Here is a 16,462-nt window from a genome sequence, read left to right as displayed (position 1 = left end):
TTTTAGTTTTATTATTTTCATTTAAGGCCAGTATTATTAAATCTAAATAAACTGCGCATTTTCAGAAGTGACACCATTTTTTATTTTCTATTTAATTGTATTATTTTCTTCAGACATTTTTTCGCTTCAAGCTGGCACTATTCTACCTCCACACGAGAAGCAGCATGTGTAGAAAGACGCTGGCGGTTGTTGACTCTTAGCTATAGTTTGCTGGGACAGCAGCATCAGTGAGAAGCGAAAGCTGAGATGGTCCCAATCACTCTTCATCCCTCAATAGACTGAAAATGAAGGTCTGCTCTCTGACATATCTTTTCCTGTGCAACCCTGAAAACATTAGCTTCAGCAAAGGTCCTAATTTCCAAGAAGGCATCACTTCCTTGAACCTGAAGGAGTCCAAATCAAGACTGCACTGAGCTACTTGGAGTAGCTCACAGTTGCTAAAAGGTTGGTGACCCCTGCATTAGAGGATCATTTCAAGGCACACAAGACGCCACGGTGTTCCTGACAGCTGGGAAACTCTCAGGAAAATTGTCTTCCTGCTTCAGTGTTTTGATAGATGGGCAGATATTCGTGCAGATAATACTGTAGAACTGGCTCGGCCCAAACTCGACTCTATTACACCCTCAAATACCAAGAACAGAAACATAGTTAGACTGGAGTTAAATAATATATCACAAACCAAAGACAGAAGCTGAAGTCACCTGATTCAGTTCCCCAAACTCAAACTTGAAACTCCCCATATATTCACTGCTCAAGTCTTGGCTAAACTCAAAGTTATAACAATTGAAAGAGTATATTGACCAAGCAAAACCTGAAACACGACAAGACTTCAGAAGCAACCGTGCTAAACCAGTTTGTTAGTTAACAGTTAACCAGCAAATCAGTAGCGCAAAACTAATTTCACATCTTACTAACATCACCAGACAGTCACTCTACTGATACTAGAAAACTACAACACTGAAAGAAGTGCGTTGAAAAAGGTTGCTGCTCCTTAATGGTTGGATGGATTTTCAGTGCTCCCTACTGTTGCCTTCACTTAATGACGGCAAATATTCTAGAGGAAGACTCGCGCTAATACACACATATACACAACGCTCGCATGCACTCACAATTATGACAAATCTGACTGTGTATTTGCTATGACTGGCCTGGCTGCACCATTAGTTACACAAGGCAGTGCTGGGAAAAGGGAGGGATACAAAAGTGTAATAATACCTCCAGTGGAGAATTTCAATCAGCTACCATTGTGTGCGTTTGTGTGTGTGGCATTGCTTTGTTCACACCAGTTGGTGACACCTGAGGAAAGGCCACAGATGAAACTGCTCTGCACAGCAACTGGCGCCTGATCAGTGATGTCTTGGCTTGTTTTTAAAAAAAATGGTCAAATATGCACAATATACTGGTCATTGCTAATGTAAACAAATGGAAGTAACTAACTAACTAACTGACAAAGCTGTCTAACAGTCCCAGCAACTATTCAGCCCAACTTAAAGTGCATGCAGTTGGCTTCCAATAGAGTTCTGTGCTAGGACGAATCACCTTCTGCGAGTCGATGGTGAAGGTCTCTGAGATGCGGAGTTAAACCAGCGTATTTAGCGAATTAGGAAAGACAAAAATAAATCCCCCAAAAAGTCATGAAGCAGACAATGGATGCAGACAGGAAAACCTAATGACACATCAGGCGCTGCATCATTGTGCCTTCTTTATTGCACTTTCCATTTCACCAAAGGATTTTCAAACTTTAAGTATTAAAGGCAGGCTGAGTTTGTATCCTGCTATTCCGTGCCAGTTAGAAATGTCCATTGAAATGTCATTTCAGGCTGTGTCTTAAAAAAACATTGAAAAAAAATTATGAATGACAGACTTTGATTTTGGTCTTTGAAGTTTTAGCATGAAGTGATTCCATCAGATGATAGCTATCGATTTTATGTTGCTATAGTTAATCATTTTACAACGCACTGGTGATGGACTCCATTTTATAAGTGGAGTATCGCAACTACTGCAATTAACACAAACACTAAATGTAAAATTTACAGGGTAAGGACTGGCCGAACAGTCAATTGTTATTGAAGTTTTGTGTCTTTATGACACATGTGACAGTGTTGGGAGATCCAAAGCCAAGAGAGAGCAGAGAGAGCGCAAACTTCCTTAACACCAGAGATCTGTTCATACAATACAAGCGTTGTTCATTCTCATTCTTTTCATCCGCTATTCCTCAGATGTGCCATCTTGCTTCTATCGTATTTTATTTATGTACATCATTGGGTCATCTTCCCTCCGAAAACAAACATAGCTTTGCCTGTCTCAGCATACTGATGGCAAAAAAATATCGACTACTCTCAGTTTTATTGGAACAAAATGGTGTGACCAGCTATGACACTGCACAGCAGGAACAGAAAAAATATTGACACGTGTCCACTTTCGTCATCACAGTCCTACTTGACTTGGTGTCTCACCGCAGAGCTCACGTCAAAAGGGAAATCGATGATCCATATTCTGAGGGGCTCTGCAGTAAAGAAAACTCAGGTCAATGGTGAAATTGAACCAACGCACAGGAGGCTGGAGATGCCCTCCTCCGCAGACACAAAACCATCTCCCTGCAGAATTTGATCACGCAGTGGTAGCATTGTTTTGTACTCACGAGCCACCAATCGCAGAAGCCTGAGTCAGATATTTATTACTATTGATTTAGCTGGTCATGGCTGGAGACTTTTGTTCTGCCGACTCGAGGCTCTGACCTCAATTAAGTTATGAATTTCTATCTGATAGACTGGGAGCGCTTGGGTCCTGCCGTGGTCGCGCTACCACGCTGGATTAATTAGAATTAGCCGAGCCGCGAGTTGCTCCCTCTGCCTCATGGATCATGTTGTTTTAATACAAAGCAGAGGCCGAGGCAGGGACGGATGGAGTGAGGAGGACCGGAGCCGTGGGGGAGAGAACGATGAGGCGTGGAAGTCAGTGAGGACAGGCAGTTGTGTGGAAGGGAGTGGAACAAGAACACCACTCTTTCACTCACTGGGTCTCCTTCCTGGCATTGTTGCCGTGTTGCGTTAACCCGCACCTCACCTGCCGTGGCTTTCTCACCTTAATCCGACACTAACTCTCCGTAATCACAGTCTAAGTCTGACATTGTGTTGCTCGACTCTGGACTCTTCCTGACCTTTGTTATGGCGCGCAGCTCCTCGGGGCCGCAGACACTCGGCCTTTTGACACCACTGCTGCGACTGGATATTTCCATAGCAACTTTACAGCTTATCGGGGTGTCTAGAGGAAGATTTGGGATTTCTACCTGGAAACAAAAGGTGCATGTGTGTGGGACGGGGATTAGCTGCTGGTGTGGGATTACATGGCCTGGACCATTAATGACCACAGGGGGAGCAGAGAGAACAATAGCAGCGCAGTTTGTCATCCTGAATTCTGCTTCATGAGATCGAGCAGCTCACATTATAACATTCACCATGAAGTGATGGGACTGAAAGGTTAAAGATGCTGGGAAGAACCTGGGAAGTTTGGAAATCTGTGACACTGCTGCCTTGTTTTGGACTTTGTGCACACTACTGTCCAGGGTTTCCTGCAGCACTTTACAGCACAGTAGTTGTACTATGGGTGGAATATAATATCAATATACTCAAATATCACAATATTTGATTGTGCGATATTGTATTGATATTTTTGCTGAAATATTGCAATACTTGATTGAGTGATATTGAATTGATATTTTTGCTGAGATATTGCAATACTTGATTGAGTGATATTGTATTGATATCACATTACCTGATTGTGTGACATTGTCATGGTATTTTAAGTTGTCTAAATCAATATTTAATATACAGATATTTGTAATGTAATAATTTGTTATGTGCTTAGTAGTAACATTTGTTTTGTACGAATGATTCATTGTTGGAGTGTGAAATTGAATTGAAAGTCTTACTGGACTGACGTCATAATAAAATCATATTGTATTGCATCACCTGATTTTTCCCCTTAAAATGATGGCTTGAATGACATTATATTGTTGAAACAGTTTTGGAATATATCTTTATATATTGTATCACAACTCTGTATTGCAATATGTATCATATCACAAGACACCTGCGGATACACAGGCGAAGTTATGCTGTACTTCACTATCCTGACTGTATTGCTTCATCTCAACAGAGGGATCATATACCGACCTCATCACACAAAATGCTTGGCCACTCTTTCACCAGACGACACTAAACAACAAATATCTTGGCGTAGTCACGTACTCATCGTTTAAAAGTCATACACAGTTTAAGCCCAAAGTTTAAAACTTTTTTTAATGTTATGCGGTCGGTAAGTTAAGTTTCAGTTGGCAGTGGAAAACTATTCCAGTCAAAACTTTGCAAACAAAAAACGACTAGGGAAATGACAGGGAATCTTGGGCAACTTCTCCCAAACAGTAGGACACACAATCCAAAAATGGCTGCTCGTGTATTCAAAAGTATTGCTGGCAATAACCGCTTCATAACAAAGGAGTCTGACGGTCTGTAGTGCGACATGATGGAATGCCCCAAACTTCCGCCTCATTAAGTCTCTTCAAAACATATTAGCACACAGCAGGCAAAGCTAAGCCTTAATTTCCATTATTAAATGAGCTGTCCCACTTTCCCTCCTGCGAGAGCGGCCGGGCAGCGAAACAGAGAGGACGGAGCTTAACGTACGGCACCGACACCGGGGTGCGCAGGGGGCAGGTGGCAGCGCTGGGATCTGTGCGGCCACACAAACACACGTCTATTGTACTCCCCTCCGTCTTGATCCAGGATTAACTATCAAACCAGCTCTTAATGCAGGTTAGCAGGGTTTGCGAACAATTTGCTAAAACAATCAGTTGATTAATTTCAAACCATTTCTGTCCTTCGCAAGGCAAATAATACTTTTTGTAGTAACTCTGAAGTCCCCCCGCCCCTTTTTTTTAATCAACAAATTAAGCATAAATCATGTTTGATCTTTATTTACTGGTAGCTCAGCAGTGGCTGGAGGTCAGGGGAGATTATGGGTGGCTCTGAACAACCCTAACCTTCCTCTGTTTGTCCAATAAACACTCAGCATTGAATACGGTTCGCCGCTGTCGGAGCATAGAGGACAGATCTATTAAAGTGTCCGGCAAATCTGTCTTTTTTTTTTCCCTCAGCGTAAAACTAAACTTTTCTTATTTGTGTTCTGCGTTCCTCTCCTGCATACGGGATTCAAACATGCACAAGGATGCTGACAGGAGCTTTGACTGGAAGCCCATTCCACAAAAAATGAAGGGAATCCTTCAGTCATATCAACAACTGTGTCTTAATGTTCTAAAGCAAAGGCAGGCAAAGTGAGGTTTTGCGTTGGAGATCTTTATTAAACGCCCCTTATACACATTTTCTCTCCTTGAATGAGTCATGGCCATTTTATCTGTAAATAGTGTGCCAAAAGCTAAATAAAACTAATATATTTTTTGGGGAAAAAACCTCTTACAAAGTGCCTTTATATCATATATTCTGGCCATTGTTCTGTCTGGATTCAACGGTGCAAACCACCACAGCACTATCTCCCAAAGACAAGGTATCTCACGTATTGTTTACGTGAAATAAATGTTGGGTCAATCTTGAAGCCAGAACCAATTTTAAACTCATCACAGCTGGGGCACCGCTCATTCTCACACAGTTAATTGTTGAAAGTCGCAGGTATCTTTAACTGGATCTCCATGTAAAAGCTGGCTTAGCATCACCAGCATTTTTATAGTTTGACTAATAATATTCATATGGAACTGTCAAGAACGCTATTAGTAGGAAAACAGATGATATCATGTACATAGGAAAATGAAGTTGTTTTACAGTTATGTGCTATGGATCACCTCTGGCGGGGAGATACAGAGTCGAGGATCCCTGACAGAGAGGCTGTAGCCCCAAGATTGATGTCAAGCAATGACAAACCTGATTGCCTTGTATGGGGTCAGCATTTCTACTATGAACTCAGGAGCCAGCACAAAACTAGCTTTAAAAGTGATCAACAGTATCTTAAACTCTATTCAAAGGTTTAGAAGGAGCCAGTGCAGTACACTGGAGAGAAGCGCCGTCACCAGTTTGAAGACTCACTGCTGAGTTCTGAACCATTAGGAGGTGAGAGCCCCAGACATAGATCAAGAGACAGAGTGAGAAGGTCTGTAACTAAATCTTAATCACATATAGCATATTGGCACATTAATAAACACAACTAAAGCTATTAAAATTTTAGCAACCTGAATAATCCCTTGGATCAGATGAGAGCTGAGTCTGTTTACAATGTTTCTTTCTGGGTCCATATTTGCCTGATGCGGACCACTACAGAGACCGGAACCACACAAGGAAGGTTCTGATCTGTGATCCATTTAAAGAGAAGTCTTCAGTAATGAAACAGGTTCTATTTATTGTTTTCCATGTTTCTATAATCTGCTTCACTATGGTTCACTTGTCATCATTATTTTTTAAATAATGTTGCCAGGTTAAATAAAGCTTACTCAGAACTATACCAAAAAAACTTTCATTGATAATTTGGTGTCCCTTAAAAAAAGGTTTCGCAGGACCCCAATAGTCAGCTGTCAATCAAACAGCCATTGCCCTTGCAAAACCCTGAAATATCACAACAACCAAAACAGTTGTCCATTAGCATTATTATTTATCTTTTCTGGACTGAAAAAAAAACAAAAATCCAGGCGGAGAAATTTGCATCTTATAGGCAAAAATATGGCTTGTGATCATGCAACACTAACTCTCAACAGTTATTTATTGATGCTCCAAATGATGTATACACGACTGTAAATTTCAGACAAAAGGGAGAGGAGCCTCTGTGCTGACGTCAATCTTTCTCAACAGTCATCATCTGGATATGGCTTTAAATCATCCTGAAATGTTTTCTAGTTATCCTGCTGTTAAGACTTTCACGAAGCATTCGCCACAAATCCACTCCCTCCCGCGGAATTCCACACAAAAGGACTATGAGGCCACAAAAGGGAAAGTCATTTGTGAAATGTCCTGATTATGTGGGCCGTGCAACATAAAACAATTTGCCTGATTACTTCCAATTGATTCGGTCTTACTGTTAAAGCTCGGCAGCGCCGTGTCGTGCCGCTGGGCAGACAGAGGAGTAATTTCTCCGATGTGCAGCTGAGCCAGCTTACAGCCGCGGCTAAAGCCTCCTGGATGCTGCTAAACCCAGCGCAGGCAAAACATTAGCTCCAAGCTAACTCCGTCAGCCAAAGCCCCAAAGGATTTGTCTCCGGCATAAAGTGAATTAAAGGTGACCTTCTGTGGGGATGTGAGGCTGGAGGAGAGAAGGGCAATAGGAATTCTGAACCTGCAGGGATGCACTCTGTGTGTTGTGTGGCTGACAAATGTTTGTCTGAAACTTAGAATGATACAATGTCAAAATATGCAACATGATATCATGATATATATATATATATATTCCATTAAAATAAATTAATCTAATTAGAGAATTTGTGATTTATTAATCTCAATTAATCACAGTTCAATGGTATAAGAATATTTGCCACAAGAAGCCACATTTTTCAATTTGAATGAATTTTCCATATTACTGAATCAAATGATGGACCCACACATACATTTAAACAACAAAACATTGGTTATTTTGCCTCAGTTTGACAATAGAACAATAAATCACAATGGCGGCTATATTCAAGTTTTAACCTTATTTAAACTAAAGCTCTTCCAATGTTTTATATTTGTATAAGAGGTGTTGCTTATAAGATATTTTAATATTTGTATAAGAATTACAATTTTATAACAATTTCAAGTATATTCATAGTAGTGGAAACCCTGGCCATTGTGTAGCGAAAAACCTCCCTGAACAAAAGCAAACAGATGCTTTTGTTTGCTTTTGTTCAGGGATTCCTCCATGTTTGTTGTTGTTGTTATCATCCTAGCTGCCACGTGTCTCGTGCATCAGTGTGATCAGTGGACCTGGAGCTCCTGCACTTACAAAGGTTCTGTGTTGTCTGGAGAGAAAACTGTTACATTGAATTAAATTAAATTATTATTTTGTTGTAACGAATCAATCATAATAATGTTGCAATTAAGTAATCTTACTTAACTTGTTAAAGTCCCACCACCTACTTAGCTTTACCAATATAATCGTGGTTCAAAACTGAAAAAAATAAAAAAAGTGACAAGGGTTCATCATCTAATCCAATCCACGAGATAGTACTTCATCTGAAACACATTGCTACTTTTGTTGTTTGGTAGGAAGCACTTTTCTTACTTGACTGTTGATGTCTGCTTTGTGCTGCAACAATACTGACACCAGCTCCTTGTGTCCCCGGTCACAGGCCCAGTGAAGCAGAGCTCGACCCTGCAAACACGCACACACACCCACACTTTAGTTTCCTTTCATGCAAAATAAATCAAACACCACTGTGAGAGAGTTTGTATCTGTCGGTGCTTTAAGACAAATGGTAGAAAACCCGCACAGTCTTGATTGATGGGAGGTCGCACACATAAAAAAGACGGCGCCTTATTCACTATCTAACACACGGACGGCACGTAGACACACGCACACACACGCACGCACACACACACACACACACACGCGCCCCTGGGTCCAAGATCCTTGTTCTAATAAAACTCCACCAGCTCATTTTTCAGTGAGGCCAATTAGGTAAAGCAAACTCTCCAAGTCTAATTCAGTTGCTTAAATCATATTGATCACTGTGGCTGCATGTTAAAATGGATACTTATGAGGCAGGCTGGAATACCAATAAGTTCCTCAGCCGCCATCCCACTTCCCCTCCCCTGCCTGTTCTCATCCAGGTGTGTAGCTACTGGAATAGTTTGCACTTTGGCGAATGAAAATGGTGTCTGGACCTGAGAGATGAAGTTAGAAATTCTGCTATTATCAGAGCTGAACTTGGTTGGTATCAGCGGGCCATGAAGAGTGAAGGTGTGAAGTATTTTAGTGTGGCTAAAAAAGGTAATCAGGGTGAGTTTTCAGAGGAAAAGGCCAATACCTAGATTCACCACGAGTGACTGAATTCTGATGAGGTTTGTACTGAAACTGTACTCTGATGCTCCACTGTCAGTTGCCCCGTGGGAACTCAATATGATGAATTGTGTGGCCACATCTTCAGCGTGCTTCTACTTTAGCTGAAACATACCCTGCATTAGAACAAGCAGCAGGAACTTGGGGGGACACCAAGAGTGTTTCTATGATGAAGCTGTTCCTGCTCCTCGCAGTCGGAGGCTGTCCAGAGCTCTGAGGAGGGACATCAACACTCAGCCACGAGCGCTTCCTCCCCAGCTGACATTTATATCTTGCCAACATCTCTTCAGCTCCTTAGTGACCTAAATGAATACTCAGAGCTGAAGTGTTTGCAATGAAGAAGTACATTCCCTCCTCAGCAGAGTGTTATCCAAACCACTCAATATTCTCACGTTGACTGATTCAAATGATGGGAAAGTTTTAAAAAGTTTACAACAAAATGAATGTGTTTGCAGTTTCAATTCTCCATGCCAGTTGTGATTCAGATTGTTTGTAAATGTCACACTCAAAATTTACTGATGAATGATGACAAAAACTCTCCATATCACGTGCTGTCCGGGTGACGCCGGGAATTGGACTGCAAACCGAGTGGGAACTTCACCAGTGCCCTCTGCTGGTGAGAAGGCGACACTGGCGCTGGGTATGCAACAATCACAACATGACGCACATAAGAGCCGTCCCCAAAACCATCCGCCGCAATGGAACCACAATAGAAAAAAAGAGGCAGACATGAGGCTGTGTGAGCACATGGCTGTTTTTAGAATAATACAAACCAGTAAGACATATATTGAAAGTCGTAGAGAGGCATTTCCCATGTCCTCGTTGAGGCAGATGAGTTTTCATGTCTTGTTTTCTTACCTCTTCATCCTTAGAATTGACATCCACTTTCTCAGTGTTGATGGCCTTGGTGACATGTTCAATGTTATTTTCTCTGCAGTAATCAAAAATGTTCTTATCTTCTTCCCTGGGGAAAAAAGTGAACAAATTATACATGTAACACTGGTGTGGAGAACTGTAGTCTGAGGTTAAATCTTATTTAATATTTAAATGGTATGGACAAACAAACGATACATAATGCATAGTGATGATGATGACAGAGGATGGAAAAATGATAGAGAAATTATAGCTTATCAGATTAGATATATTGATGTGTTTCATGAAACCAGAAAGGGATGAATCTACTGGAGATGAAAAAAAAACAACTTTTATATGAATACGTGAAGAGCAAGCATGAGACTTGTGGTATAAAGGAACACATTATAGTAGAGTTACATTGACAAAATGTTTGAAGAGTATGCATGTTGTGTATAAAACATCATGAAGTCCGAAATTATTACTACTGAATCCTTACTACAAGGACCACAATGCTTCCTATTTATTCATCACTGCTTACATAATCACATTGTGAATTCTTTCGATGCCAACTTCAGTGTATGATGCAGGTGCGACAGTTCCATCTGAGATTTTAACTTCTTCACAACCCAGCTATGTTTTCCTAGTTCAACACAAATTTCCTTGCAATTTCATCTCTAACATTTGAACTCCAGGTGCCGCCAAGGTACGAGCGATGAGCCAGATTGATTTGTTTTATATTTAGTCTTAACACTAAGGAAGGATTTCCTGATGTGGCGCCAGACAGACAAACCCGCTAACCAGTTGCTAGCTTAGTCAAATCAGAGGTTGTTCCCTCAGGAGTGCTGACACCATCCCACCTTTGATTTTATCTGCCGTATGCTGATCACCTCCTGGCATTGGGGACAGCAATGAGTGGTTTGGGGTGAGGAGGGGGCTGTTGTAAGAGAGGTGGAGAGAAGGGGCGAAATCTCATTTAGAGCTTTACGCCTTCCCCTTCCCTTTTACCCATAAGGGCCATTCACGATTAATTGAATTTAGGTCTCCTATTGTCAGACAGACACTCTCGTACCCACCGCTATACCACTCGCTAAAGGCCATACCATCCGCTTCCTAGCATCAGACTCCCTAAATTGTTATGTCTGAAGACTGGAGCGCTGACCAAACAGCCCCACAGGAGACTGAGTGCCACTTTGGTACCAACTATTGCTGGGGTCGCTGATCACCTGGCAACATGGTATTCAGATATGTCAAGAGGAATACATGCATGCTACCGTTCAAAAAGATGGCAGCAATTCTCCAATGGTTGTGCGCAGTTATCAGCATCAGGAAATATATAGATTTATCCTTGAAGTTCCTCTAGAAAGAAGGACACTTGCATGATTCTAATTCAGACCACAATAGACACCATCTCTATACAGAGAAATAAGCGGTAAGATTCAACATTACAGCAGCAAATAGAAAGGAGGTGACAGATGGAAGGCCAGAAATAGAAGAAGAAAACTACACAGTAAATATTCAAATCTATGCAAGAAAAATACTGAAATTTCTAAAAGTCATGACAAAATGTATACAACTAATAGTAATGAAGAGAAGTAAAACCTAGGATGATAAATTAAAATAAATAATACTAAATAAGTGGTAGGGATAGCGATGCCATGAGTTGACTCATGAACCTGTCAGTGACTAATCTAATAGACGACCGGTTGATGCAACAGAACAAATAAATAGAAAAAAATGAACGAGATTGTAGCAAAGAAAAAAAGTGCACTACAGAGTAATAGAAATCCATATGAATGCAGGTTTCATTGGAAGGTGTTGCGCCCTTGCTGACTCTGCTGGTGATCCCCTGGCGGCAATGTTTACAGCTAAAGTTAGAAACAAATATAACTAAAGCCCCTGGAGCAAATGAAACCCACCAATTAATTTTTCTTATTTAAAGAATTAAAAGTTTAAATGAAGATTAAAATAATAATCACGCACCAAACATATTCAGTAATGTGGATTCTGAAAGCTGAAGCACAAATATGTCACTGTACGGGCGCAGTGACAGCACAGCATGACCGTAAACAACAACTTTCCCCACTGTGTTTGCCTTCATGCTTCTCTGAATCATCCTTCCATCACACATCCACGTCATGCTCTCTTTTATCTCTGCGGACCTCCCCCTTCTCTGTGACAAATTATGAATTACTCATTACACTTTTATTGCTGCCACGCTTATGTATGAGCTCATTCATTTACATATGCCTGATTACTATGGTGATGTTTATTCATGAGTCTCTGTGACGGGCGACACCCACTTCCAGTCTGATGGCCACAGTGACCCCAAGTGTCCCTGATGGGTGGTTGCCATTTGTCTCTCCCGGCAACTAATCAATAGGCCGACTCATCAGTCTTACACCGCCGGTCAGATCGGGCCGGCCTGACGAGAGCATGACACGTATAAATACTGACTCCCCCTTCAAATATGTATTTTTCTCTTGTATATTTAAGTGCTAATATACAGCGTCTCAATGTGAACGCAGGAGTATTTACAATAAGTGAGAGCACAAAAACGCACACGGGTTACACACAAACAAATGATTCATGTCGCTGCAATAAACAATGTGGCACCGTTGCTGCCGCAGTGCATGCTGGGAAGGTCACTAGCTACTCTGTCATCACAGAGTAGCCTGTGATGCAGCTGGGCATTTGAGGGTTGAGTGTGCATGTGTGTGTGTGTGTGTAAGGTGCACTGGCAGATACTGTATGTCCTTCATCCATCAGACTAAACTGGCCAGTGGTGGAGAACACTCATCTACCTGGCCTTAGTTTACACTCATCAACAACACAACTGCAGAATCCATCACAAACACACACACGTAATCTGTCAACACATCCCCTGCACGACCTCGGCCAAATGGCTCCACAGACGTAGAATGCCTCAATAATTCGGAGGCAGGTACATGGAGAACGCCGCCTTCGGTGCGAAGCTGTCGGGCTAAAGAAGCTAACATGCAGAAAGTTCAAGGCTTTTTCAATACATTTTCGATACATGCGTAAAGCTCGGTAAGACTGTCAGGCTAACAGGTGTTTAGCTTTTTAATATGGAGCGAATTTGTGTGGGAAGAGCGTGAGAGTGCAGGGAAAATTGAAATGCAGCGGAGCATTGAGTATGACCGCTCCAGCAGGCTGTGCTTGAGCTAGGAGGCAGTCATGCCGACGCATAGATGCAAGTGTGAGCGGGCATGTGATGTGTGGATGGCTCTGACTGCTTTTTCCTTGGGGCATTGCTGCCATCACCAAGAGGATCATTGTTCTGGGAACCTGCTCTACCTGCGTGCCCCTCTTGTAACTGGCATGTCTTCATCACAACCCCCCGCTGGCCCCTTCACTACATTCCTGAATCATAATGTAATTAGGCGAGGGAGACGCTGGCCACCTCCTCATGAGAGTGTGAATACTAATCACACTCTGCCATTTAGGAGGAAACCTGAAGGATTCACACGCCTCATTTTCATATCCAAAAAGAGATTTTTTTCCCTCCACTGGAAAGAAGATGAGGTTTTTAGGCTTCAGTAAGTCGGCTAGGAAAGAGCAAATGGAGAATATATTTCATTAACATAAATCAGAAGCGCACAATGTCTCCAGGAATTCACTGCAGTCACAGTCTGTTGAATATAATCCAATGCAGAATCAAGGTTGGTGGTTAACAATGCCAGCTGTATACCTGTTTGACCTACTCTCCGGCAAAGATAAAGATTTAAGAGATGATAGTAAAGGCTGGGTCCATTTCAGACTCATTGAGGAAAAAGAACACAGAGGTGTTTTTGCAAGTGGTAAGTGGCTGGCGAGCTCATTCATTTTGGTAAGCAATATCAGGGAAATGTAATATCTAAATGCAGAGTGAAGGCGGGCTTATTAGGAGCGTAGCGCCACAATCTAGAAGCAGATTTGTCTTTCAAATGCTCTCTACACCACATCAGACGGTGCATCAAGTAGGATGGTAACACGGGGCCTTTGGAAAAATAACCATTGCGTGTCACCCATATGAAGAGTGCATAGAAATACTTTCTACTTTCTTCCCAGATGCCTGGAGAAAAGCAACAAAGCAATAGCACAAGGCTGAGTATAGCTACTACTGCTAATAGAATGATGGAGTTTGGGTGAATGTGCAGGTTTTTTTTTTTTTAATATATTTCAGGATAGTTGAGTCTGATAATAAAGAACTAAAAAAAACATTTGCCTCTTAAAAGGTTTCAGACCTCCAAATCAAATGAAATAAGTGAGTGTTGAGTGTCTGGTTCCTTTGTACGCAGTGCCACAATACTTGAGCGCCAAATTTGGGATCACAATTTTTTGATCTACATTGACCTCAGTGTTTCACGAGCGGAATTGAAGTGTCCAATGTGTTTGTCCCACCACCAAACTGAACTTGATACAAGACTTACAAGCGCAAATGTAGCATTTATGTAGACGATAATGACATGCCATCATGCAGGTTCTGAGACCAAATGTGGTTGTGTGCTGACTATATAATCTAGCAACTGTTCACACAAGGACTCCATGCTCCCAGATACCTGATCGTCTCCTCCTGGTATAGTGAGCTGACCGCCGCTCCTCCAAAGCCTGTCCTCCTTTCAGCTCCTCGTCTTTCCTGCCAGCAAATGAAAAATTAAACTTTATGATCAACGTCATCAAACCTTTTGTATACATTAACACTTTATATCCTGGTTGTTTTAAGATGATTACTACAGTGTACAGTTCACAAGAACACCACCAGTTTCTCTCAAATCAATTTGTGTCATGACATTTATTAATAAAAATGGAGAAACACATCTACCTATTTATACCTACAGCATCAAGTGACAGTCTTGTGATGTTCATATGATACAGTTCTGAAACTTAAGGGACTTTATAAGGTATATAATGTCTGAGCATTTTTGTAATAATGGTTCCACTGAAGCTATAAGCCGTTGCTAATGATGACTTTCTCATTGCAAAGATATGAAGCGCCTGAAGCTCCAGTGGCGTCTCACTGGTGATGTTTATGCTGACACAGTTCATCTGTATAAACAATGTGGTTTTCGAATAGATTAAAATGAGAAAAAAAATGTGAATAGAATTCAGGGTCGTAGACATGACCTCACGGGTAATAAAGTGCCAGCAGCAATCATGGGAGCAATATAACATATATGGAGACCTAATTTAGCCCCTTAAAATCTTCTCTTGGCTTTTTTTCTACGAGTTTTCTCATTACATTCAGTTCAGCCTTTATTGGCCAGCCTATTCTTTGCCGACCAACCTTGACTCACAAAAGAAGCCACACAAATCTGATTTTAGAGAAAAGGCAAGAGTGGAGAGAACATGACAAGCGAAGCAAAACAACCGTGCCTGCACTTTTGGGACAACCTAATTCACTTCACAAACTCGGAATATTCGCTGATGCACTGGTCCAGGTCCTCTACAGTATAATGCAATATAAATCTAGTGGCGGCGCAACAATTGAAGCAGGAACAAAGGTCAGGTCCTGGCTATTATTCTCCACTGCGATTCTCTGCCCAGCCACTTCTCCTTACACCATTTAATAGGGCCTCTACACTAACAGACACAGCTACGCTGCAGTCTTTGTTAGCATTAATGCGATTAGCTTTTCCCAAGCGTAGCAGTTGTGTGGTTAATACTGGTTAAACTAAGTGTCACTGGCCTCATGGCATGGCTGCAGCGACAATCACGCATCATGGGACGGATGTGTGTCTGACAATGACAATGTTTAGATCAGCAAAAAGCAAATAAATAAATAAAATTCAGGAATAAATTTGAGAGTGAAACAAGGAAAGCACAAGCAAATTAGGGGAAAATAAAATATAAAACTACTATTACTACTACTAATAACTAATTTCCCCGCTCTGTTTAAAGTAAAGAACATGCTGGTAAAACATTCCAAAAGTCGCTATCACTAACCCAAGACAGCCAATGTTCTGATGAAATTGAGTTTCATGCTCTGTTTGCAAGATAAACAGTCAAAACCTCAATTCTCCTACAGCCATCACAGCTGAAAACCAGACTCATTGGACAATCAAATAAAACAACAGATACTGACAAACTGAGAAATTAAATCGGGTCATTTTGCTAATCGACTGGGGACTGTAACCGCTACGTTGATAGCCTACTATCCAGTCCAATTCTCATTCGATAACTGCCTGAACTACGATCAGAATGGTTATTTATGCCCGTGTTGTATTTGTTTCAATATGTTCATAATTGTCAACAATATTCAGTGATTGGAAAAGATTGAACACTGCCCTCTTCTGGCAAAGATGCAGCACTACATTCAACTGACACTCAAAGTAATATGGGCCAGTGGATTTTTGATGAAAAGTCATTTAGTATGAAGTGAAAAAAAGCAACAAAATCATTGTAAGTGAGAAATGCGGCCACTCACCCTCTGGCAGCCGTCGGGGTCTAAAACATTCACACAGGAAATATACTCCCTCATGGCCTTTTCAGCCTCCATATCGCCGAGCTGCTTCCACGCCTGCCTGTTAGCACGACAATAAGATATTACCACCATTAAAAAAGGCCCAATATGTAG

At 41.4% G+C, this 16,462-nt stretch overlaps 1 protein-coding gene across 7 annotated transcripts in view; it reads right to left on the bottom strand.

The window, feature by feature from the left end:
* acbd6 (acyl-CoA binding domain containing 6) overlaps positions 1 to 16,462 on the bottom strand; it is a 32,477-nt gene that overhangs the window by 14,398 nt on the left and 1,617 nt on the right. For 2 of the 7 annotated variants that reach the window (XM_053875454.1, XM_053875479.1), the window contains exons 3-6: positions 16,313 to 16,409; positions 14,448 to 14,524; positions 9,892 to 9,997; positions 8,257 to 8,346 (exon numbers count right to left, since the gene is read on the bottom strand). In XM_053875454.1, coding sequence (XP_053731429.1) covers positions 8,257 to 8,346; positions 9,892 to 9,997; positions 14,448 to 14,524; positions 16,313 to 16,409 — 370 coding nt within the window. Of the gene's footprint in view, positions 1 to 32; positions 2,507 to 2,533; positions 3,290 to 3,310; positions 6,352 to 8,256; positions 8,347 to 9,891; positions 9,998 to 14,447; positions 14,525 to 16,312; positions 16,410 to 16,462 lie in introns of those variants that run through there. The other 5 variants (XM_053875463.1, XM_053875446.1, XM_053875488.1 and 2 more) reach the window with 5 other exon arrangements.

This window comes from Synchiropus splendidus, chromosome 1, assembly GCF_027744825.2.
Source record: "Synchiropus splendidus isolate RoL2022-P1 chromosome 1, RoL_Sspl_1.0, whole genome shotgun sequence".
NCBI classification, from domain to species: domain Eukaryota; kingdom Metazoa; phylum Chordata; class Actinopteri; order Syngnathiformes; family Callionymidae; genus Synchiropus; species Synchiropus splendidus.
This window is presented reverse-complemented; position numbering and strand designations above follow the sequence as displayed.